Source organism: Tursiops truncatus, chromosome 10 (genome assembly GCF_011762595.2).
Source record: "Tursiops truncatus isolate mTurTru1 chromosome 10, mTurTru1.mat.Y, whole genome shotgun sequence".
In the NCBI taxonomy this organism is placed as follows: domain Eukaryota; kingdom Metazoa; phylum Chordata; class Mammalia; order Artiodactyla; family Delphinidae; genus Tursiops; species Tursiops truncatus.
Window position 1 is genome coordinate 53,530,262 of NC_047043.1, and position 26,035 is coordinate 53,556,296.

Below are 26,035 nucleotides of genomic sequence, written 5' to 3' on the forward strand. Positions count from 1 at the left end.
CACTGCCTTAACATCTTGAATAAATTATTTTCTTTTCCAGCCATGCAGAATCCTCCACCATGAAATGATTTTCACCCAGTTGTTCATTTTATTTTGAGTGATAATTAATAGTCAATCTTTAGTTGCCTTCTATGTAATGTAGTAATGTTGCTGGTAGGGTTTAAGGAGGTGTTAAAAATAATTTTGAGTTACAGGAGAAAGGACCTCATTGATATATTAATTATTTTACTAATAAATATTTACTTTAATTATCAGGGAAAAATAGTTTAACTCTTTTAGCCTAAATAGCATCTAAGTGTCACCCTTTTCTGATGTCAAAGAGAAGAGTTGGCAGAATATTTAATTGAAGACTTTTTTTAAAAAATGCCCTTCCTTGATTGAAGGAATTTCAATAATTAGTGCACTACAGGAGCAAAGACAACTCAGAGCTTTGGTGTGTCTGCAACAGAAATGCTTTCATTCCCTCTCCAACAGATTTAAAAATAGAAAGAGGGATGGAAGAAAAAAAAAGGAAAACAGATGCTCATGAGCAGTCTGGACATCTGTGAACTTCTTTGTAAAAGTACCACAGATAAAGGTATAGGATATAACCCACAGTGATTGTCAATTTAGTAAACATTTTAAAACTCAGTTACTCAATTATGTATAGTGTTGAAAAGAACACTTGAGATACAGTCCATGGGCATATATGGAAATACGTTATGTTTATGCAGAAAATGACCTATTTAATAACCTTAAAGGTCAATTTTGTCTGATTTGGGTGAATGCTTTCTGATCGCCCACTGGAAGGGTGAAGCAAAAATGTATGGACAAGGGCTTCCCTGGTGGCGCAGTGGTTGGGGGTCCGCCTGCCGATGCGGGGGACACGGGTTCGTGTCCCGGTCTGGGAGGATCCCGCGTGCCGCGAAGCGGCTGGGCCCGTGAGCCGTGGCTGCTGAGCCTGCGCGTCCGGAGCCTGTGCTCTGCGACGGGAGAGGCCACAGCAATGAGAGGCCCGCGTACCGCAAAAAAAAAAAAAAAAAAAAAATGTATGGACAAGGCAAAGAGGGAAAATAAAATAGCCATAAAATTCACAGTTCTTCAACAGGTGGCTCCTAATGTTATTCTAAGCAGATAATCCTTGCAGGCTGTGTACTGGCACACCTCTGCTTACACTTTAAAGAAGCTGATAGAAGAAAAGTCAGAGGCCTGTAAATAAAAAGGTAATCGATTAATAAGAGAACAGGGCTTCCCTGGTGGTGCAGTGGTTAAGAATCCACCTGCCAATGCAGGGGACACGGGTTCGAGCCCTGGTCCGAGAAGATCCCACATGCCGCGGAGCAACTAAGCCTGGGCACCGCAACTACTGAGCCTGCGCTCTAGAGCCTGTGAGCCACAACTACTGAAGCCCGCACGCCTAGAGCCCATGCTCAACAAGAGAAGCCACCGCAATGAGAAGCCCAGGCACCACAAGGAAGAGTAGCTCCCGCTCGCCGCAACTAGAGAAAGCCCACGTGCAGCAACGAAGACCTATCGCAGCCCAAAATAAATAAATAAATTTCTAAAAAATAAGAAAACAGCCTTAATATAACTGACCTGAGGCAGGCAACGAAGTCTTTCCAGGTCAGGAGACATTTGATTTGAATCTTATTGGAAGTAATTAGAGTATTTTCAATCATTCTTAGTCATTAGAAAGTGACAGAAGGTGACATGAACAGTATTTTTAACATATGTCCCTTTTAAAACTGAACATCCATTTTTTGGGATACCAGCTGTGTGCCAATCACTCTGAAAAGTGCTTTGCTGGGCCGCCCCATATTTCATAATTTCATCCTCTGATTGTTTTAGGCAGGAGATCAGCAGATTTCATGACCTACCTGTGTTTCCATTAGCAAAACAATTCAAGTTAATGATCATATTTAAAACTACGTAAAAATGTGTTGTTGTAGATGACTGTTTCATTCACTCTTGTTTAAAAAGCACAAAATTCAGCACCTTAAGACAATCACCATTGTATTGCTCACAGCCAGGTCGGCAGTTTGAGCAGGACTTGGTAGCGATGGCTCGCCTCTGCACCACATGTGGCTTGACTGGGCCTGAAAGATCCCAGGTGGCCTGACTTACATGCTGCAGTGTTGGGGTCTTGGCTGGGCTGCCTCTGTTCTCCACACGGCCTCTTTCTCCAGCTGGGTAGCCTGGACTTCTCCTGGTGGCTGGGTTCTCTCCTGAAAGAGTGGAAGCTGCAAGTCTTCTTAAGAATCAGGCTTACAAGTCTCAGAAGTCATCATTTCTGTCTCATGGCATTGGTCAAAGCAAGACAGAGCCAGCTCAGATTCATGGCTTTCGGGAGTAGATTTCACCTTTTCATGGGAGCAGTAATACACACACACACACACACACACACACACACACACACACACACACACACACACACACACACACACACACACACACACACACACACACACACACACACACACACACACACACACACACACAGGCATGGTGGCCGTTTTACAATCTACTGTACTCACATTATGTCATAAGATGACAATATTTTACGTTTCAAAATGTTACTCCATTTACAGCTCTCATTTGCTGCCATTGTTCCCTTTCTTCCACAGATGCCTGTATATTATTATCCATCTGGTCAGTACCCTACCTCAACCACGCAGCAGTACCGGCCCATGGCCTCTGTTCAGTTCAGTGCTCCGAGAGGCCAGCAGATGCCACAGACAGCACAGCAAGCAGGTACTTGGAATCCGTTTCCCATTTTCTCCTCCAACTCAGTTATTTTGCACATAAATCTCTCAGCTGTCCTCTTTGGATGAGTATCCAAGCTTGGCAATTTAAATCAGCTCATTTCCCTTCCCCAGAGAAGATAAAGGAGCATTTGATTAACTCCATGTGGAAAAGTGACAGGTCCAAGGAGGAGAAGCCCATGTCACGCCAGCATCCCTAGCATCCCCAGCATTCCTAGCGTGCATGTGAAACGCGGTCTCCGTAAATGACTTGAGGATCCTCTTAGTTTCTCTGAAAGCAGAGAGCCAGCTACATCCCTATCTTCCTAGTTCATACTTTTTTCCCCCTCTTCCACCTAAAGAGACTTTTCCCCTGTTCCTAAGGCTAGGGCACCAAATTAGGTTGTTTCTGTAGCATCCTAGAAAGCAGCGTTTTGAGAAGAAGGCCACTGACACTGCAGCCTGTGTCCCGATGGAACTCAGACCCTGGCTTATGGTCTGGAGGGCCACAGCCTCCTGCGGCAGCCGCTGTGCAGTGGGAAGGGGGGCCGAGGCACTGTCCGAGAGTGAGTAGCAGGTCTCACAGTGAACCGGTCTCTTTCCCTACTGTGTCACACTCCTGATGGGATGCCGCGACCCCGACAGCAGCAGGAAGCCGGCAGGCCTCAGTGACCTGTGCTAGGGAGACATGTGTGTCCTTTCTGCTGCCCACACGGCAGAGAAAACCGCTGAGGGTCCTGCTGAAGACCGCCTGGCTGGGGCACCCTGCCTTCCGTGAGTAGGGCAGCATGTTAGAGCCCACACTCCCATCTGCCACCCAGTTTCTGCACTGGACGTATGTATGTGCATCTGTAATGTGTACAATATGCCTGTGTGATATCTACAGGAAATGGGCAGTTTTTTTACGTTATGACAAAAAGCACCATCCTTGCCAAGGATGAATACCAATCCCCACTAGAATACTCACGCTGATGCTGCTAGCATTTTGTCACCTTGGAGGGGTCATTTAATTCCTCCATGGTGGGGGTAGTTGTATATTCTTTAGTTCATCTCATGGCTTAAAGTCTGTGGGAGAAGAAGGAGACGCATATAGCAGCCAACCAGACTATGTCTTATTTTCAACACTGTATCAGTTTGGGAAAGGATATATTTTGACCTCTGAATTGGCTTTACACTTTTACAGTCATGAGAGCACTAAAGGATTGCTAATTATTAGTTACTTTAAGACAAGCATTTGGCCATATTTTCTCTGACTGTTGGAAAATGGTATTATCTCTATCATTCTGGTGGTAACTGTGCTATCAATTTAGATATAGACTCTAGTAACGTGTTGTTTGCATTCTTGAACCGTCTGGTTTTTTTTTTTTCCTGCTCGTGTTATCAAAGAGTTAACTTATAATCTTCTAGCTATTGGTCCAGAGGCTATAGCAAAGTTTTCCTTTTGGTTGCCACTGCCTTTAGAAGAAGAAAGATGCCAATACCTAATTATAATGATTTTTTTTTAATTTAGTTTAGTGCCACTGTTTGAGAGTTTTCTGAAGGATATTTCAGTCTTGTGTTAGGGTATAGTTCACATACAGGAATGCAGGTCCAGACGTGCAGCATCCCACTATCCCGTGAACTCTGGGTCTGTGTGAGGTGCTGAAAAAGTTGGATGAATATGTTAACTGGGCAGCAGAATAAGATTCAGAACAAGCCTCGGGCTCCCCACTGACTCTTCCCCGCTACCTTCACTGATGCATGTCAACCCAAGGGAGAATCCACATGACCTTTTCTTACCCTTTTTAAAACACTGTAGGGGAATTTGGGGATGCAGAAACCACCCTCCCCATCTTGAGGAGACCTAACTGGTGGCTTTTGTGACAACCCAGTGGCTTTGACTTGTCCCATGCCCCACATCACCAGGGAACTGCCACCCCAAGGCAAGTTAATGACACGTAATTAGAAGAAAGCATTCTAAGTCAGTATCTTGCTCAAAATAGCAGCCGGTGCTTCAGGTGTCAAGGAAGTGAGTGGCAGCTAATGTGCCTGTGAGGGTGGGGAGCTGAGAAATGCAAAATGATACATGCACAGTATCTTCCCTGAGAGTGATGACATCAGTATACACATGTAGACCCTTGTGCTCCTAGTGTGGTGGCCATCACAGCTGACATCAGGCCGAAAATCCCCCTGTGGTTTCCACCTCTGCTGAATTTACTGAGTGTTTGGGAAGGCAGATCGTGTCCCCAGATCTCACTGAGAATCACCTCTGCCAATAAAATCCAAGGAACACAGCTTGGCGATGGCTCTGTGACGGTGGAAGGGGACTCTGGGCCCTACAGCTGGGAAGCTTTTCGCTGAGCTTAGTGACACCATCAGCAACTTCCCAAAGGGACATACATAGAGGAGTTATTTGGGGGAACAACTCCATGTCCGTGGACTGCCTCATAGAGGAAAGAGCCTCTTAATTAAGCCTGTGTGTTAACCAATTTATCATAATGACATAAACATACTTACTAGTTTTGCCTTTATTTCCTGGCATGGATGATCCTTTAGAACTTAACATGCTGTAACTAAACCAGCATGTTACAGAGGTAGATAACATTTAATTAATTATTCAAGTACACAGGGTAGCTTAATAGCAGAACACATTGAGAGCCTGGACTTTTGTCTCCCGACTCACATGGGCTTCCATGTTATTTTGCAGAGCTGGTCAGTAACAAACGGCAGAGAGCAGCTGAGACATTCGTGCACAAATCACACATTGGGAAGGAAAAAAATAGCGTTCCTTTTACATCATGTCTCCAACTCCAAATTCCCTTTTCAGTTTGACTTAAAAGTGTGCTCTCTCTCTTTCTCTCTTTCTCTCTCTCTCTACATAGATATGTATATAGCTTCATTCTTCGTTCTCCAAGATCTTGGACATGTCCTAAAAACAACAAAAATGAACTTGTAAAGTCCCATATACTTTCCTAAATGGGCATTTGGGAATGAATAAATCCTAATTTTGGTATTAGAATAATACTGGTTTCATAAAATAAATTAGGAAGTGGTTCCTCCTCTTTTATTTTTTGCGTGAAATTGTGTAAAATTGGTGCTAAATCTTCTTTAAATGTTTGGTAGAATTCTCCAGTGAAACTGTCTGGGCCTGGGGATTTGCAGAAGCAAAATTTTTTTTTTTTTTTTTTTTACTTTTTATTTGAAGATAATGTGTGCAGCTTTTAAAATATGAATTCATTATGGTTATAAGACTATTCAGATTATCCATTTCAGTTTTGCTGAGTTTTGGTAGTTTGTGGTCATTGAGGAATTGACCCACTTCTTCTAAGTTGTTGAGTTTATGAGTATAAAGTTGTCAGTAGTATTCCTCTATTATCCTTTTAATAGCTACAGGATATGTTGTGATATCCTGTTCTATCTTGATATTGGTAATTTTAAATTTTCTTTTATTTTCATAAATCTTGCTGTATTTATCAATTTTTATTGATCTTTTCAAAGAACTACCTCTTTGTTTCACTGATTTTCTGTATTGTTTTATTGTTTCAATTTTATTGATTTCTCCTCTTGTCTTTATTATTTTCTCCCTTCTGCTCATTTTAGTTTTATTTTGCTCTACTTTTTGTAGTTTTTTGAGGTAGGAAGTTGGATTATTGATTTAAGACCTTTTCTCTTTTCTAATGTAAGAATTTTGTGCTTTGTTTCCTTCTCAGCCCTGCTTTAGCTGTGTCCCACATATTTTTAGATGCCATATTTTGATTCATGTTTATATATTTTTTTCTTTTATTTGAGATTTTTCTCTTTGACCGGTGGATTTTTTAGAGGTATGTTGTTTAATGTGCAAGTGTTTGGAGATTTTCCTGTTGTATTTCTGTTATTGATTCTAGGCTGATTCCATTATTGTCAGAAAACATACTCTGTATGATTTCAATTCTTATAAAATTGTTGCAGTTGGTTTTATGGCCCAGGATATGGTCTATCTTGGTGAATGTTCCTTTGAGCACTTGAAAAAAATGGGTATTCTGCTGTTGTTAGGTGGAATGTTCTATACATGTCAGTCAAATCCTGTTAGTTTATTTTGCTGTTAAGATCATCTGTAATTTTGCTGATTTCCTGTTTACTCGTTCTGGCAGTTGCTGAGAGGTGGATATTCGTGACTCAAACTATAAGACTTCCTAAAGTCCTGAAATGAATCTCAAGACAAAGGTTGCCCCCGTATCCCTGAAGTCCAAGGATGAAGGGGAGACTGTAGCTATTTGGAGCATGTTGGTTCCTTTCCCAAATAAACAAGAAATGTTTCATTCCCTAACAGAAGCTAGAAACATTCCATAGAAGCAGTATGGAAGGTCAAAGCCCTCTGACCAGTGAAGTTTGGGTAAGGTCCTCCTATAAGCTGCTGTCCACGTCTCTCACATGCCAGGCTTTCAGCCCTGTTGCTTAACGGCAGTAATACTACTTTAGGTTTGGGTAGAAAAATCATGTAGGTGACTGTTTACAACAGACAGTCCAACAGTTCTGCTTTCCTAATAGAGCAGATGTTTCTGTATTCTTGAATATAATGAAAATAGAACAACAGGAAGAGAACATGGATGGCTTCAGAGCAGAGCAGGAAGGGGGAGAAACATGAAACTTGCGTGAGCCTTAGATTAGATTATAACTGCAGTGGATCATTTGATGTGGATTCTGAAAACTGTGGGGATGCCTCTCACCTCTGCTTTTCTAAAATCCCATTCCTCTCCCACCTTCCCCCACTCCCAACCATCTGCCGAATGATTCATTTTTGGTAAAAACCAATCTCATAGAGCATTTTCCATGACAATGTTTTACTTTTCAAATCATAGTTTAAAAGGAAGCCATGAAAAGGAAATCTTAAAAATGCATTGTATTGCAAAACTCCATGCAGCTTTTGTGGTGTTCTGCTCGCCTATTTACTTCTGCTCTGCTCAGTTCTCTGGATTGGGTCCATGAGGCTCCAACCTGCCTGGTGACAGTAGAGTTGGAATCTCTTACAGGAGGCAATGGTGGAGGTCTTCAGAAGTTTTTGAACTTTACTCACTCTTTTCACTTGGATTTAAGATAAACCTCACTTGGACTTTCTCTTAGTCTCTGCTCGTCAGCCATCATGATATTTAAATAGTGGAAATAGAAATGGAAGGTAAACACTCAGTTTTGCTAAATGAGGAAACTGAGGAAGGTCAGCCTCCTACCCGATGTGGAGTCTTTCTCGTCAGAGCCAGAAAGGGAACTTCTGCTACTTCAGTCTTTACAGATTTAGTAACCGATGCAGCTCTCAGACACTCAGCAGGGTTATTCAGGCTGACTGAGTCTGACTTGTGAGATTTTGCCCTTGACTATATGAACTCAGAACCAACTAGCACGTGCAGGTGGTAAGGAGGGCACATGAACAGGAGTAAAAATAACATCCAGATTACTCGGAGAAGTGTTATCACCCCTCCCTATTCATAGGAGAAAAACTGGAGCTTCCCCACCTCTTAGGGCATCATCTCTCCCTGCCCTGATAGAGAAGCTGGAAATAAACCTTGCAGCAAGCCTCCAGTTAATCAGAGTGAAGAATGATGGATGCAGATAAAGAAGGTTGCAATTTATTTAAAATATATGTAAATAAAAGGTATACAAGAAGAATGGTGAGGGAAGAGGAAACCAGGTGAGGGAGTAGAGATCCTGTTTGTTTTATTTTGCTAACTGATGACAGGATAACAGTAGAATCCAGGAATCTGTTGGGGACCCTTTGACCTTTGGGATATAGATTTCATTGATCCAAACCTCCATTCTATCTAGGAAGAAAACCACTTGTATGTAGAAAGTTCTTCAGTGAAGAAGGTAGACTTCAAGGGGGTCAGCCTGTCAGAAATACAAATGATATAATAGGCCATTAGATTTTTCTCTTCTTCTCTGGAACAAAAATCCAAAATATCTTCCACTCTTTAGGTAGAGCAGTTCAACTCCCTGTAGCTCCTTCCACACACAAATCAACTCTAGGTCTCTGAATATTCCTTAACTAGATTTTGTAAATGCAATGTCTGCCCCCTCATCCATTTTGGATATTTGGGGGAGGGTGGCTGTAGCCAGTGTGCCTCAAACTTTCAGGCGCATACGTAGCACCTGGGATCCTGTTCACATGTGTATTTTGATGCAGTAGTTCTGGGCGACTCCTGAGATTCTGCATTTCGGGCACACTCCCAGGTGATGCTGGTATTACTGCTCTACCATCTTGACAGCAATGTAGTAGATGGTACACTTTTAACCACGGCTATCTTGTAGACCAGCTACTGACAAGAGAAAGGACCTACCGAGATTCACTCTTTGATTCAACATTATTTATATCTCAGGCATAAATCTAATACTTCATGGTCAGCATATATGATCTTACGAATTATAGCTAGTGAGTATTTAGCATAAACAGGTTAAAGCTTACAAATGCAAATCTTGAGATAGAAAATAAATAGAGCATGATTCTACTACATAGCAGGTACTCATAGGTGCTGAAAGAATGAATGATATGTGTACCTATTTTATGTTCACGTGTACAGGGAGCGTGTGCTTGTGAGTGAGAGAGCGGAGAATGTGGGAAAGTTTAAAAGGTTAAATGAAAACCTGTCAGCCCTCGAATTTAAATATCAAAAAGAGCAAATTAATTAAATGTTATGAAATCAAGTAAAAGCCTAACCAACCAATCCATGTTAACAAACGAATGTACGCATTTTTTTCAAAGTTCAAACATCCAAGGACTATGTCACAGATACACATTCAGGGATATAGTATGTTTGGATTTTCATATGCTTAGCAATTTGGGAATTTCTATACATTTAAAGTAATGAGGGGCTTCCCTGGTGGTGCAGTGGTTAAGAATCCGCCTGCCAATGCAGGAGACGCAGGTTTGAGCCCTGGTCCGGGAAGATCCCACATGCTGCGGAGCTACTAAGCCCGTGTAGCACAACTACTGAACCTGTGCTCTAGAGCCCTCGAGCCACAACTACTGAGCCTGTGCACCACAACTACTGAAGCCCGCACCCCTAAAGCCCATGCTCCACAACAAAGAGAAGCCACCGCAATGAAAAGCCCGCGCACTGCAACGAAGAGTAGCACCCGCTCACTGCAGCTACAGGAAGACCCAATGCAGCCAAAAAAATAAATAAATAAAGTAATGATACTTCCATCAAAACTCATTTTACAGGGCTAGTTTTTTTGTTTGGTTGGTTGGTTGGTTTTTTTTTTTTTTTGGCTGCATTGGGTCTTCATTGCTGCGCGCAGGCTTTCTCTAGCTGCGGCGAGCGGGGACTACTCTTCGTTGCGGTGCGCGGGCTTCTCATTGCTGTGGCTTCTCTTGTTGCGGAGCTCGGGCCCTAGCTTTCCTTTAATCATTTTAGTTGCCTTGTGAATGCACAACGATGGAATGGATTGGGTGGCATTCCTGGCAGGAAGATAGAAATTATCTGTGACCCGTGTATATTTGAAAATAGACAAAAGCCTCTGTTCCTGATAGGAAAAGCAACGTCTTAGCTTTTTATTTCTTTTAGGAGTAATATTTTTTGTTGCAATAGAATATTTTTCATATTAACAGCTCCTAGTGAGAAAGAGGATTGCTGCCTCTTTACTGTTGCTCTGAAACACATTTGGGATGGGGCAGAATGTACCTTAATGGAGTCTATAAATTTATCTAATCAGTGCAGTTGAGTAAACTTGACAGTGAATTCTGTATTTTTAGCCTGACTTATTAAGCAGTCATTGTAATTGAGAGGGATTTTATCTTCAGAAACCTTTTCTCTGTCTTTGTTCTTAGGACGATATTCTTCACCTTGACTTCTTTCCCTCTTAGGATTGGCTCAGATGAGGAGAGGGAGCATCAGAGATCAGAGATAAAGAAAGAATGTGGGGCTTCCCTGGTGGCGCAGTGGTTGAGAGTCCGCCTGCTGGTGCAGGGGACGCGGGTTCGTGCCCCAGTCCGGGAGGATCCCACATGCCGCGGAGTGGCTGGGCCCGTGAGCCATGGCCGCTGAGCCTGCGCGTCCGGAGCCTGTGCTCCGCAGCAGGAGAGGCCACAACAGTGAGAGGCCCGCATACCGCGAAAAAAAAAAAAAAGAATGTGGTACACCAGTGTGACCAATAAGAGATGTTCATTTATAGACAGTGGGATCTTCTCTTTTTATCTTAAATTGCCTTCCAAAATTTGATGATTTTTTAAAAAAGAAGTTTGCCTAATTACCCTACATATAATTTCCATACATTTTAATATTTTAAATGCCATTAATCTCTATTTTTTTTTAGTTTGAGAAAGAATATATAACTGATAATCACTCAGAGAAGCAATGCAAAATTTTTACACTTGACAACTCTAAGGAAGTGATTGCACTTTGGATGTCTGCATTATTATGTTCCTAAAAGCAGAGGGGGTAAATTATCAAAGAGTTACAGGAGGATTTAATTGTCTGATTTCTGTTAACATCAGTGGAAGTCACATGGATAAATCCTTGCGGAACATGCTGTCCTGAAAATATTGGTCTGGAAAAGGTTTCTATGGAAATGTTCATGTGTTTCTTTCATTAATTGGTCTAATTATTCCATTTACAGAAATGGGAATGAGAAGTATTAAGCTGAGATTATGAGAAAGGTTAACACTGTTAGGAGCATTAATAGGAATTATGCTATTCTTAGGTCTGAAAATCTTACAGGTTCCCAAAACAATATAGATGACCGGGTCCCTCTGTCCCCTAGGAGGTTATGGTAAAAGAATTTATTCAACGTGTTTGAAATAGTTACTTTAACACTTTGCATTTTATGTACCTTTGGTGTTAACATACTCATTTGTTATGCATTTAAGCACTACAGGATGGTTAGGATTTCTGCTTTTCTGTAAAGATGGGAAGTAAGACAGATCATAGCATTATCTGTTTTCTTTTTTCTTTTTTTAAAAATCTGTTTCCTTTGTCTTATGCAACAGAAAGTGGAAAGCATAGCTTGTAAGGTGGCAAGAAAAGCATACAAATACATGTGTTTTTGAAAACTGTTAACATCTTTCCTAAGAGAGATATAGTTGTCCTAAGAGAGAATCTGAATGCATTAGAAAAATCCAAAGAACCCGAACTACTTGTTCCAAGGTGTCAGTTACCTGATGGTTTAACCAAAGTAAATTAAGAGAAGTTAGGGGGCTTCCTTGGTGGCGCAGTGGTTGAGAATCCTCCTGCCGATGCAGGGGACATGGGTTCGTGCCCCAGTCCGGGAAGATCCCACGTGCTGTGGAGTGGCTGGGCCCGTGAGCCAAGGCCGCTGAGCCTGCGCATCTGGAGCCTGTGCTCCTCAACAAGAGAGGCCACAACACTGAGAGGCCCACGTACCACAAAAAATAATAATAATAAATTAAAAAACAAAAGAAAACACACACACACACAAAAATAGAAGTTAGGATGTTTTGTGCCATGTGTAGTCTTGACCCTCCCTTTTTGTGTTCTGCTCTTTTTATGTCTTGTGAATTTGCTGCCAGCAATTTCTGCTGTCAGCTGTCACCTAGATCTATGAATGACCTCATTTTTCAGCTCCACTTTTCTTTAGAAACATTTTTTTAATTCCTCAAGGTCTCTATTTCCTCCCCATCCCCAAATCCGTTTTCTTATTTTATTTTCTATCTTTAATTCTTAACTCCACACAGTCTCCCTCCCTCTCTCTCTCCCTCTCTCGTTTGTTTGCCTTTTTCTTTCTCCTTATATTAAATAAGATTTTCACTCCAAACTCTGGGTGCTTGGTGCCTTTCATCTCATGGGTTCATTGTCTGCATTTTCCCCTTTATTTTTTTTTAAAGTCTTCATTGAATTTGTTACAAATGTTGCTTCTGCTTTTATGTTTTGGTTTTTTGGCCGCCAGGCATGTGGGATCTTACCTCCTCCACCAGGGATTCAACCTGCACCGCCTGCATTGGGAGGCTAAGTGTTAACCACTGGACCGCCAGGGAAGTCCCTTCCCCTTTATTTTAATTTATCAGTCTCATTTCTTTCCACCCTACACATCCCTCTCCATTAAGAGATAGGACACTGCATTCTTTCAGAGACATTCACAATCTAGCATTCAAATGATTAAGAAGAATGTTCTAGATTTTCCCAACCTTCTGGAAGCAGAGCATGGAAAGTACTAGGCTATTTTTTGTTCCCATTGCTGTCCCTAAAGCCAGCATCAAGTTAGCCCTCAGGGTTTGACTCCACTTAGAAATCTGTGGTGATAAAACAGTGAAGAGCATCTTGAATTATGTTATTTTTATCTTGCTTCCCAGATTCCAAGCTGCCATGGTCTCTACAGAAAAAATGATTAGGCTGGTATTTAAATTTGTCATTTCCAAGGGGGTTACTATTGCTTAAAATTATTGATTTTTTTTTCTAACTTTGAATTGAAAACAGTGTGCAGATCACTAAATTCAAAGGACACTACCTCCAAGTAAGTAGCCGTGAAATATGTTCCTTTCTTTTTTCCACGGTCTTCAGATGTGACCATTTTCTGTAGGGACACCAGTAGCAATTCAGCCAAGCCAGTCAGCATGGATGTACTTTATTCATGACATCCAGTTTGCCCCTTCCCTGGACCAGCAGCGCAAGAACAAAATTTTAATCACCCCCTCCAGCTCTGAAATGCCACTGGCCCTTCTGTCCAAACGATGGCACATGAACATGATAGTTCTGGGTCCAGACAGCAATCCAGGAAGGCTGCGGGATTGTAGGAGCCTCGAAAGTTAATATAATTCTCAAAGAAGCGCAGTGGCTCCCATACCCTCTTTAAAGCAGGTGGAGGTCGCATGCTTACATGTAGGGTCACTAGTTCAGTTGTTACAGCCCGATTCCACGGCAGAGGCATTTTTGCACGGCTGTTCATTAGAAGAGCAACATGCAATAGGCTTCACACTCATGCTCTTGTTCAGATCCCTGAAGAGGCCACAGCCCCACTGCGTGGTTTCATCCAGGTGCACTTCACAGTTGTCAGCCCATCTTCCCTGGCTGTAGCCAGGATTTTTTTTTTAATATAAATTTATTTCTTTTATTTTTGGCTGCATTGGGTCTTTGTTGCTGTGCACGGGCTTTCTCTAGATGCGGTGAGCGGGGGCTACTCTTCGTTGTGGTGTGCAGGTTTCTCATTGTGGTGGCTTCTCTTGTTGCGGAGCACGGGCTCTAGGCGCATGGGTTTCAGTAGTTGCAGCACGTGGGCTCAGTAGTTGTTACTCATGGGCTGTAGAGTGCAGGCTCAGTAGTTGTGGCACACGGGCTTAGTTGCTCCATGGCATGTGGGACCTTCCCAGACCAGGGCTCGAACCTGTGTCGCCTGCATTGGCAGGCGGATTCTCAACCACTGTGCCACCAGGGAAGTCCCTGTAGCCAGGATTTTGATGCCCTTCCAGGACCGCCACCAATCCCTAATTGCCCACTGACATCTTCTCCCTGATTCCCACACCATTTCCTTAAAGGCACCTAGAGATTCATTAAAATTGCATTTTTAACGTTTTCTCAGATTCTCTTACTCTGTCATTTTTTGTTTTTGTTTCTGAAGTAGGTCCAACGCCATTGCACTTTTTATGAGCCATTGTGGGTCATAACTGTTTGAGAATAAAAAATAAATGGCAGATAGAGGAGTTAGAATAGAGCCCCCCAAATGCAAGATACTGCAGTGGAGTATGCATTTCGAGGGATTGTAAGAATACGCAGTAGGATATGTCAAACTAGCTCCAAGTGGGTTTGTGTACATTTCTTTCCCAAGGAAAACAGTTTATAGATAAATATCCCTCTGAGTACTCATCTTTGTATGGATGGTGTTAACCAGACTGTGTGACATCACATGATACAGGTCAGAGGGCTAGAGATACTCTCTAGTGAATTTTGATGAACACCTTGATTTCCCCAGTTGAGACCAACTAAATCTATCTTGGAGGAAAGGCTCAGTTTTTACTGGGGAGATGAGTCAAAGAGAACAATCCAAGGACAAAAAAAAAAGAGAGTAAAGCTCCTGCCTAGCTGAAAATTGTGGCAATTTTCAGTCCTAACATAGTAATTTTTGTCATTTTATTTAGAATATGAAACTTTTTATAAATTGTGAAAACAACATAGTACTTACAGGGAAGGAATTTTTTTTTTTTTTTTTTTGGCTGCGTTGGGTCTTTGTTGCTGCGTGCGGGCTTTCTCTAGTTGCGGTGAGCAGGTGCTACTCTTCGTTGCCGTGCACAGGCTTCTCATTGCTGTGGCTTCTCTTGTTGCAGAGCACGGGCTCTAGGCGCGTGGGCTTCAGTAGTTGTGTCGCATGGGCTTAGTTGCTCCGCGGCATGTGGGATCTTCCCGGACCAGGGCTCGAACCCATGTCTCCTGCATTGGCAGGCGGATTCTTAACCACTGCGCCACCCAGGAAGCCCAGAATGTTTTGAAAGACACAAAAACTCCATGCTGACAGAACAATGATTTTTTTGCCTTTTTTTGTGTGTTTGAGCTTATATATATGCATGTTATAGGCACATAATCATAGATCATGCCACTTTCTTATTAATACAGTGTTTTTATTTATTGAAAACACCTTATTATTTTATACATGCATGTAAACTGATTCTCATAACAGTTCTGAACACTATATTTCTATGCAAAACTGTATTTTCAGGTGACATGCATGTTTAAATAAAAAAATTCAAGACAGTCTACAAAACAGTTACTAGAACTAATAAGTGAGTTTAACAATGTTGCAGAATACAAGGACACAATATAGGAATTAATTGTATTTGTATATACTGGCAGCAAACAAATGGAAAATTTTAAAATGTAATTATAATAATATGTGGCATAATTTTAATAGCAATAATGAATCACCCTGCTCCCAACCTTGTAGGTCCAACCTTGCCTCAGTCATTCAGGACTACTCAGGAGAACCCCAAACACTCGGAAATACCTCACAGAGTAACAGCAGTTTACAACATGGAATGTTTCCCAGAGCAGCCCTTGCACTCCTGGCTTCCTCTTTAATAAGAAAGTACATGTGGTGGCGGAACAAAAGCTTTCAAATCTTTCATTTATCTATCTTCCTTAGTGTCCATATCCCAGGACTATTTCATAACAGACTGTTGTTACTGGCTTCGCTTGTTCTCTCCCCAAACAGGGAGGACTCCACAGAAAGTTCAGGGTATTTCTCTGCCTTCTGTCAAGCACTCATGTCTTTTTAATTTCCCATTGTTAATGCGACAAAATTCAAGGAGCTCATACTCTTTGGGTTGGAGTCTACCTCAAGAGTCTCTGGGAATGTGCCACACAGAGGAGAAGGTTTCCTTGGCAACAGGAATGTGGGGGAAAAAACATGGAAACATTTGCTCCCTCCCTCCTTCCCTGGGGCTCCTCAGCACTGCTGTCTGTCAGGCATAAAAACTACACTTGTCCTCGCTATCAGTTCATTTAGCCATTGACCCCACTACCAACCACTTGCTCTGTCTTCCCATTCATGAAAATAGCTCATCTGTGAAATGGACACTGTTTCATTATTGCCTTTAGCTGGTCTTTTCTAGACATCCAAATAGAGAAAGGGAAATTGGGTTTTTAAGAAGTGTGTGTGTGTACGAATGTGATTGTCCAAATAAACTGAATTTAAATGACTGAGTGGTAGCACTTATTTTTACATGTATTTTCAGTTCTGAAATTTGCATAATAGGCATTTTCCAAACTCTGGCAGGATGTAATGGCATATTTGGTGACTAGTGTGAAAATTAATGTATTAATTTGGCAGAACTTATGACATACTTTCTAGGTATGCTTCTAAATAAGCCCCCAAGAGCTCAAAATGTTTTTCTCCCCCTCTTAAAAATGGCAAGACAAATATAGGCATGTGAATTTATAGATAGGTGAATCTAGGAAGTCCAATTCCAGGGACATCATTCAGCAAGTATGGGAATCAGCTGATGTGACTTTCAGTCCTAAGCTCTCACTATGCTCCAGGAAATCACTAAATGTGTATCAGTCTGGATCCAAAACTCAACCCCTTCCTAACCCACTTCATCCCTCTTATCTGTATTTTCTCCTTCCTCAGAACAATGATAGAGAATATGCATATATAGTTGTTGATTTCTAAATTATTCTGCTGCTGAGTTTGTCAGCTAGTTAAGGATATTTAGTGTGCTGTAGGCTTTTGCTTCTTTTTCCGGGTAATTGAACCACCTGTTCAACTTGGAACTTAAGGAATTTAAGAGTTTGCCAAGAGATTTAGTGTCTCTTATTCAGAAACAAGTCTTCAGCGCAAGTAACAAAAGTAAGAGGGTTAGTATGTGTGTGTGCGTGCGTGCGTGCGTGTGTGTGCATGTGTGCGTGTGTGTGTGAGATAAAGAACTGGCATTTATTTCCCCCCCTCTGGAGGCTGGAAGTCCAAGGTCAGGTTGTTGGCAGGTTGGCTTCTTCTGAAGCCTCTCTCCTTGCAGAAATCTGTCCATTCTTTCTAAAGTGAAGAATTGAAAAAAGATATTAAGTGCAGAAAATCAGTGTGTTTTGCCAAAGAGTTCTTATAATGCTGTCAACAAGCACTAGCACGTTGGATTGTTTCACCCACCACTGGCTAAAATTAACCAGAACAAAAACAGCGATCCTGTGTTGCTTCCCATTTTGAGTTACTCTAATGTTGCAGGAACTACCTTATCCCTTCAGGACCTAGACGGCATATATTAAACATCACATTGTACCTGTGTGTGCTTGTAAATGGAGATTTAAAACCTAAAAAGGCATGCCAGGCTTATTCAAGAGGCTGTGAGACAGAGTAAAAAGACACCAAAAGCATTCTCTCTTTTTCTTTTTCCCCCCTTTGTTGTTGTTTGTTGTTGGTTTGTGGTGACAGCAACTGACTATAAATTATGTGAGTCAGTAATTCCAGCTCTCAGCATCCCGCAAGCTCTCTTCCTGTTCCAGCTCACACTGGTGGCCCTGAGGGTCCGCAGGATTGTCGGGAAGACCGGCTACTTGAATCCTGTAAATTTGCCTGGTGGTGACAGCCAGCACTTGTACAACGACACCTGCCATCTGGCTCTTTCTGCTAGATTTGCAGCAGAAGCCTCTGTAGGGTGGAGGGGATGTGAGAGTCTCCAGGCAAACCAGAACCTCTGTGAAATCACTGCAGATGGCTTTATTTTGGGAACTAACAGGCGTGGAAGTCGAAGCAGGAAGTAAAAAGATAAATCAGCTGGGAGTTTGATGTCTGCTGGTCTTCAAGGGGCTTGAGATAAATTTCATTGATTTATTAGGACAATATTATGTACCTGGAAAAATTTGGAAGCAATTTGAAACTTTAAAGACCCCATCACGGAACTGTAGCTACTATACCCATCTTCAGAAAAGGTGGTGATGTGATAGAAATTTGCCATTGGAAAAATGCACTTTCATCACTCCTAAATCACTGTTTCTCAAGAGATGTTCCATCAGCATTAGGCTGGGGAGGGGAGCTTATAAAAAATGCAGATAACTGGATTTTCCTGAATTGTTGACAGCTAGGCATCACCTCTCCCCAAGGGGTACTCTCTTTTTGTAGGGAAGGTGCATTTCTTCAGTCTCTTTAAAAGCTTTTTTTGATTTTAACTAAGTGCAACTTATTCTAATGCTCAGACAGATCAGCTTTTCCAAACTGCATTCTCAAGCAATTAATGTGCCATTAATCTTTTTTTCTTCTTAACATCTTTATTGGAGTATAATTGCTTTACAATGCTGTGTTAGTTTCTACTGTATAACAAAGTGAATCAGCTATATGTACACATATATCCCCATATCCCCTCCCTCTTGTGTCCCCCTCCCACCCTCCCTATCCCACCCCTCTAGGTGGTCACAAAGCACCAAGCTGATCTCCCTGTGTGATGCAGCTGCTTCCCACTAGCTACTTTACATTTGGTAGTGTATATATGTCAATGCTACTCTCTCACTTCGTCCCAGCTTACCCTTCCCCCTCCCCGTGTCCCCAAGTCCATCCTCTACGTCTGCGGCTTTATTCTTGTCCTGCCCCTAGGTTCGTCAGAATCTTTTTTTTTTTTTTAGATTCCATATATATGTGTTAGCATATGGTATTTGTTTTTCTCTTTCTGACTTACTTCACTCTGTGACAGACTCTAGGTCCATCCACTTCACTACAAATAACTCAATTTCATTTCTTTTTATGTCTGAGTAATATTCCCCTGTATATATGTGCCTCATCTTCTTTATCCATTCATCTGTCACATTCATGGGCACTTAGGTTGCTTCCATGTCCTTGTGTCATTAATCTTTAAGAACCACTGCCCTAAAGCTAATCTACTTTGAGAATTCCTCTGATGTTTATCTCCTTCTCTATGTTCTAAAGAATCCTTATGGGCAGGAATACCATTGGGTTCAAATTGGCGGCAAATTTCCATCCACATCTCCAAGATGTCTTTGTTGTCAAGAATACTGTCTGGTGCAGCAAATGTTTGCTTTCTCTGTATTTTGGGATGTGTTCGGAGGTGATTAAGATGAAGAGGTGGCAGAGTGGTTAGGGTAGGCAAAGGTACACGAAAAATGTGACCAGAATTTTTTGACTGCTTATAAGGCAAAGCTACTTATAAACAACTCATGTGACCTCTGTGCCTTCATGGGTGTTTGCTCTCTATATAGTAACAGGATACAGTTATACAGTCACCGCTCACAGGAGCCCAGGGACTTGCTATTGGAGAATACTTCCTCCTGTACCACCTTCTCCTCTCTGTGCTTTGATGCCCATGGAGCTGTCCCATGGAGTCTGTCAGCAAAGTTGGTATTCTAGTCTGTTTCTTTTTTTTTTTTTTTTTTTTTTTAATATTTCCATAAAGTATTTTTTTTTTCTTTTAACATCTTTATTGGAGTATAATTGCTTTACAATGGTATGTTAGTTTCAGCTTCACAACAAAATGAATCAGTTATATATATACATATATTCCCATATCTCTTCCCGCTTGCGTCTCCCTCCCTCCCACCCTCCCTATCCCACCCCTCCAGGCGGTCACAAAGCACCGAGCTGATCTCCCTGTGCTATGCGGCTGCTTCCCACTACCTATCTACCTTACGTTTGGTAGTGTATATATGTCCATGCCTCTTTATCGCTTTGTCACCGTTTACACTTCCCCCTCCCCATAGCCTCAAGTCCATTCTCTAGTAAGTCTGTGTCTTTATTCCTGTTTCACCCCTAGGTTTTTCATGACATTTTTTTTTTTTTAAATTCCATATATATGTGTTAGCATACGGTATTTGTCTCTCTCTTTCTGACTTACTTCACTCTGTATGACAGACTCTAGGTCTATCCACCTCATTACAAATAGCTCAATTTCGTCTCTTTTTATGGCTGAGTAATATTCCATTGTATATATGTGCCACATCTTCTTTATCCATTCATCCGATGATGGACACTTAGGTTGTTTCCATCTCTGGGCTATTGTAAATAGAGCTGCAATGAACATTTTGGTACATGACTCTTTTTGAATTATGGTTTTCTCAGGGTATATGCCCAGTAGTGGGATTGCTGGGTCATATGGTAGTTCTATTTGTAGCTTTTTAAGGAACCTCCATACTGTTCTCCACAGTGGCTGTATCAATTTACATTCCCACCAACAGTGTAAGAGGGTTCCCTTTTCTCCACACCCTCTCCAGCATTTATTGTTTCTAGATTTTTTGATGATAGCCATTCTGACTGGTGTGAGATGATATCTCATTGTAGTTTTGATTTGCATTTCTCTCATGATTAGTGATGTTGAGCATTCTTTCATGTGTTTGTTGGCAGTCTGTATATCTTCTTTGGAGAAATGTCTATTTAGGTCTTCTGCCCATTTTTGGATTGGGTTGTTTGTTTTTTTGTTATTAAGCTGCATGAGCTGCTTATAAATTTTGGAGATCAATCCTTTGTCAGTTGCTTCATTTGCAAATATTTTCTCCCATTCTGAGGGTTGTCTTTTGGTCTTCTTTATGGTTTCCTTTGCTGCGCAAAAGCTTTTAAGTTTCATTAGGTCCCATTTGTTTACTCTTGTTTTTATTTCCATTACTCTAGGAGGTGGGTCAGAAAGAATCTTGCTGTGATTTATGTCATAGAGTGTTCTGCCTATGTTTTCCTCTAAGAGTTTGATAGTTTCTGGCCTTACGTTTAGGTCTTTAATCCATTTAGAGCTTATTTTTGTGTATGGTGTTAGGGAGTGATCTAACTTCATACTTTTACATGTAGCTGTCCAGTTTTCCCAGCACCACTTATTGAATAGGCTGTCCTTTCTCCACGGTACATTTCTGCCTCCTTTGTCAAAGATAAGGTGACCATATGTGCGTGGGTTTATCTCTGGGCTTTCTATCCTGTTCCATTGATCTATCTTTCTGTTTTTGTGCCAGTACCATACCGTTTTGATAACTGTAGCTTTGTAGTATAGTCTGAAGTCTGGGAGCCTGATTCCTCCAGTTCCTTCTTTCGTTCTCAAGATTGCTTTGGCTATTCGGGGTCTTTTGTGTTTCCATACAAATTGCAAAATTTTTTGTTCTAGTTCTGTGAAAAATGCCAGTGGTAGTTTGATAGGGATTGCATTGAATCTATAGATTGCTTTGGGTAGCAGAGTCATTTTCACAATGTTGATTCTTCCAATCCAAGAACATGGTATATCTCTCCATCTATTTGTATCATCTTTAATTTCTTTCATCAATGTCTTATAATTTTCTGCATACAGATCTTTTGTCTCCTTAGGTAGGTTTATTCCTAGATATTTTATTCTTTTTGTTGCAATGGTAAATGGGAGTGTTTTCTTGATTTCACTTTCAGATTTTTCATCATTAGTATATAGGAATGCCAGAGATTTCTGTGCATTAATTTTGTATCCTGCCACTTTACCAAATTCATTGATTAGCTCTAGTAGTTTTCTGGTAGCATCTTTAGGGTTCTCTATGTATAGGATCATGTCATCTGCAAACAGTGACAGCTTTACTTCTTCTTTTCCGATTTGGATTCCTTTTATTTCCTTTTCTTCTCTGATTGCTGTGGCTAAAACTTTCAAAACTATGTTGAATAAGAGTGGTGAGAGTGGGCAACCTTGTCTTGTTCCTGATCTTAGTGGAAATGCTTTCAGTTTCTCACCATTGAGGATGATGTTTGCTGTGGGCTTGTCATATATGGCCTTTATTATGTTGAGGAAAGTTCCCTCTATGCCTACTTTCTGCAGGGTTTTTATCATAAATGGGTGTTGAATTTTGTCGAAAGCTTTCTCTGCATCTATTGAGATGATCATATGGTTTTTCTCCTTCAGTTTGTTAATATGGTTTATCACATTGATAGATTTGCGTATATTGAAGAATCCTTGCATTCCTGGAATAAACCCCGCTTGATCATGGTGTATGATCCTTTTAATGTGCTGTTGGATTCTATTTGCTAGTATTTTGTTGAGGATTTTTGCATCTATGTTCATCAGTGATATTGGCCTGTAGTTTTCTTTCTTTGTGACATTCTTGTCTGGTTTTGGTATCAAGGTGATGGTGGCCTCGTAGAAGGAGTTTGGGAGTGTTCCTCCCTCTGCTATATTTTGGAAGAGTTTGAGAAGGATAGGTGTTAGCTCTTCTCTAAATGTTTGATAGAATTCGCCTGTGAAGCCATCTGGTCCTGGGCTTTTGTTTGTTGGAAGATTTTTAATCACAGTTTCAATTTCAGTGCTTGTGATTGGTCTGTTCATATTTTCTATTTCTTCCTGATTCAGTCTTGGCAGGTTGTGCATTTCTAAGAATTTGTCCATTTCTTCCAGATTGTCCATTTTATTGGCATAGAGTTGCTTGTAGTAATCTCTCATGATCTCTTTTATTTCTGCAGTGTCAGTTGTTACCTCTCCTTTTTCATTTCTAATTCTATTGATTTGAGTCTTCTCCCTTTTTTTCTTAATGAGTCTGGCTAGTGGTTTATCTATTTTGTTTATCTTCTCAAAGAACCAGCTTTTAGTTTTATTGACCTTTGCTATTGTTTCCTTCATTTCTTTTTCATTTATTTCTGATCTGATTTTTATGATTTCTTTCCTTCTGCTAGCTTTGGGGTTTTCTTGTTCTTCTTTCTCTAATTGCTTGAGGTGCAAGGTTAGGTTGTTTATTCGAGATGTTTCCTGCTTCTTAAGGTGGGCTTGTATTGCTATAAACTTCCCCCTTAGAACTGCTTTTGCTGCATCCCACAGGTTTTGGGTCGTTGTGTCTCCATTGTCATTTGTTTCTAGGTATTTTTTGATTTCCTCTTTGATTTCTTCAGTGATCACTTCATTATTAAGTAGTGTATTGTTTAGCCTCCATGTGTTTGTATTTTTTACAGATCTTTTCCTGTAATTGATATCTAGTCTCATGGCGTTGTGGTCAGAAAAGATACTTGATACAATTTCAGTTTTCTTAAATTTACCAAGGCTTGATTTGTGACCCAAGATATGATCTATCCTGGAGAATGTTCCATGAGCACTTGAGAAAAATGTGTATTCTGTTGTTTTTGGATGGAATGTCCTATAAATATCAATTAACTCCATCTCGTTTAATGTATCATTTAAAGCTTGTGTTTCCTTATTTATTTTCATTTTGGATGATCTGTCCATTGGTGAAAGTGGGGTGTTAAAGTCCCCTACTATGAATGTGTTACTGTCGATTTCCCCTTTTATGGTTGTCAGTATTTGCCTTATGTATTGAGGTGCACCTATGTTGGGTGCATAAATATTTACAATTGTTATATCTTCCTCTTGGATCGATCCCTTGATCATTATGTAGTGTCCTTCTTTGTCTCTTCTAATAGTCTTTGTTTTAAAGTCTATTTTGTCTGATATGAGAATTGCTACTCCAGCTTTCTTTTGGTTTCCATTTGCATGAAATACCTTTTTCCATCCCCTTACTTTCAGTCTGTATGTGTCTCTAGGTCTGAAGTGGGTCTCTTGTAGACAGCAAATATATGGGTCTTGTTTTTGTATCCATTCAGCCAATCTGTGTCTTTTGGTGGGAGCATTTAGTCCATTTACATTTAAGGTAATTATCGATATGTGTGTTCCTATTCCCATTTTCTTAATTGTTTTGGGTTCGTTATTGTAGGTCCTTTCCTTCTTTTGTGTTTCTTGCCTAGAGAAGTTCCTTTAGCAGTTGTTGTAGAGCTGGTTTGGTGGTGCTGAACTCTCTCAGCTTTTGCTTGTCTGTAAAGGTTTTAATTTCTCCATCAAATCTGAATGAGATCCTTGCTGGGTAGAGTAATCTTGGTTGCAGGTTTTTCTCCTTCAACACTTTCAATATGTCCTGCCACTCCATTCTGGCTTGCAGAGTTTCTGCTGAAAGATCAGCTGTTACCCTTATGGGGATTCCCTTGTGTGTTATTTGTTGTTTTTCCCTTGCTGCTTTTAATATGTTTTCTTTGTATTTAATTTTTGACAATTTGATTAATATGTGTCTTGGCGTATTTCTCCTTGGATTTATCCTGTATGGGACTCTCTGTGCTTCCTGGACTTGATTAACGATTTCTTTTCCCATATTAGGGAAGTTTTCAACTATAATCTCTTCAAATATTTTCTCAGTCCCTTTCTTTTTCTCTTCTTCTTCTGGAACCCCTATAATTCGAATGTTGGTGCGTTTAATGTTGTCCCAGAGGTCTCTGAGACTGTCCTCAGTTCTTTTCATTCTTTTTTCTTTATTCTGCTCTGCAGTAGTTATTTCCACTATTTTATCTTCCAGGTCACTTATCCGTTCTTCTGCCTCAGTTATTCTGCTATTGATCCCATCTAGAGTACTTTTAATTTCATTTATTGTGTTGTTCATCGTTGCTTGCTTCATCTTTAGTTCTTCTAGGTCCTTGTTAACTGATTCTTGCAATTTGTCCATTCTATTGTCCATTCTATCTCCAAGATTTCGGATCAACCTTACTATCATTATTCTGAATTCTTTTTCAGGTAGACTGCCTATTTCCTCTTCATTTGTTAGGTCTGGTGGGTTTTTATCTTGCTCCTTCATCTGCTGTGTGTTTTTCTGTCTTTTCATTTTGCTTATCTTACTGTGTTTGGGGTCTCCTTTTTTGCAGGCTGAAGGTTCGTAGTTCCTGTTGTTTTTTGTGTCTGTCCCCAGTGGCTAAGGTTGGTTCAGTGGGTTGTGTAGGCTTCCTGGTGGAGGGTACTAGTGCCTGTGTTCTGGTGTATGAGGCTGGATCTTGTCTTTCTGGTGGGCAGGTCCACGTCTGGTGGCGTGTTTTGGGGTGTCTGTAGACTTACTATGATTTTGGGCAGCCTCTCTGCTAATGGGTGGGGTTGTGTTCCTGTCTTGCTAGTTGTTTGGCATAGGATGTCCAGCACTGTAGGTTGCTGGTCGTTGAGTGAAGCTGGGTGCTGGCGTTGAGATGGAGATCTCTCGGAGATTTGTGCTGTTTGATATTATGTGCAGCTGGGAGGCCTCTTGTGGACCAGTGTCCTGAAGTTGGCTCTCCCACCTCAGAGGCACAGCACTGAGTCCTGGCTGCAGCACCAAGAGCCTTTCATCCACAGGGCTCCTTAATTTGGGATGATTCGTTGTCTATTCAGGTATTCCACAGATGCAGGGTATATCAAGTTGATTGTGGAGCTTTAATCCGCTGCTTCTGAGGCTGCTGGGAGAGATTTCCCTTTCTCTTCTTTGTTCTCACAGTTCCCAGGGGCTCAGCTTTGGATTTGGCCCCGCCTGTGCGTGTAGGTCGCCGGAGGGCGTCTGTTCTTTGCTCAGACAGGACGAGGTTAAAGGAGCCGCTGATTCGGAGGCTCTGGCTCACCCAGGCCGGGGGGGTAGGGAGGGTCACGGAGTGCGGGGCGGGCGTGCAGCGGCAGAGGCCGGCGTGACGCTGCAGCCTGAGGCGCGCCGTGCGCTCTCCCGGGGAGCCGTCCCTGGATCCCGGGACCCTGGCAGTGGCGGGCTGCACAGGCTCCCCGGAAGGGCGTGTGGCTAGTGACCTGTGTTCGCACACAGGCCTCCTGGCGGCGGCAGCAGCGGCCTTAGCGTCCCATGTCCGTCTCTGGGCTCCGCACTCTTAGCCGCGGCTCGCGCCCGTCCCTGGAGCTCTCTCAAGCAGCGTTCTTAATCCCCTCTCCTCGTGCACCAGGAAACAAAGAGGGACGTAAAAGTCTCTTGCCTCTTCGGCAGGTCCAGACCCCTCCCCGGACTCTCTCCCGGCCAGCCGCGGTGCACCAACGCCCTGCAGGCTGTGTTCACGCCGCCAACCTCAGTCCTCTCCCGGCGCTCCGACAAAAGCCGGAGCCTCAGCTCCCAGTCCCGCCCGCGCCGGCGGGCGAGCAGACAAGCCTCTCGGCTGGTGAGTGCCGGTCGGCCCGATCCTCTGCGCTGGAATCTCTCCGCTTTGCCCTCCGCACCCCTGTTGCTGTGCTC

The 26,035-nt window shown here is 41.8% G+C and overlaps 1 protein-coding gene across 1 annotated transcript in view; it reads left to right on the top strand.

Moving 5' to 3' along the window:
* The window catches only part of ARPP21 (cAMP regulated phosphoprotein 21), a 125,595-nt gene that overhangs the window by 58,875 nt on the left and 40,685 nt on the right, over positions 1-26,035 (top strand). Inside the window, exon 18 of the mRNA XM_073810976.1 lies at positions 2,604-2,730. Within this exon, the coding sequence (XP_073667077.1) occupies positions 2,604-2,730 (127 nt within the window). The remainder of the gene's footprint in view (positions 1-2,603; positions 2,731-26,035) is intronic.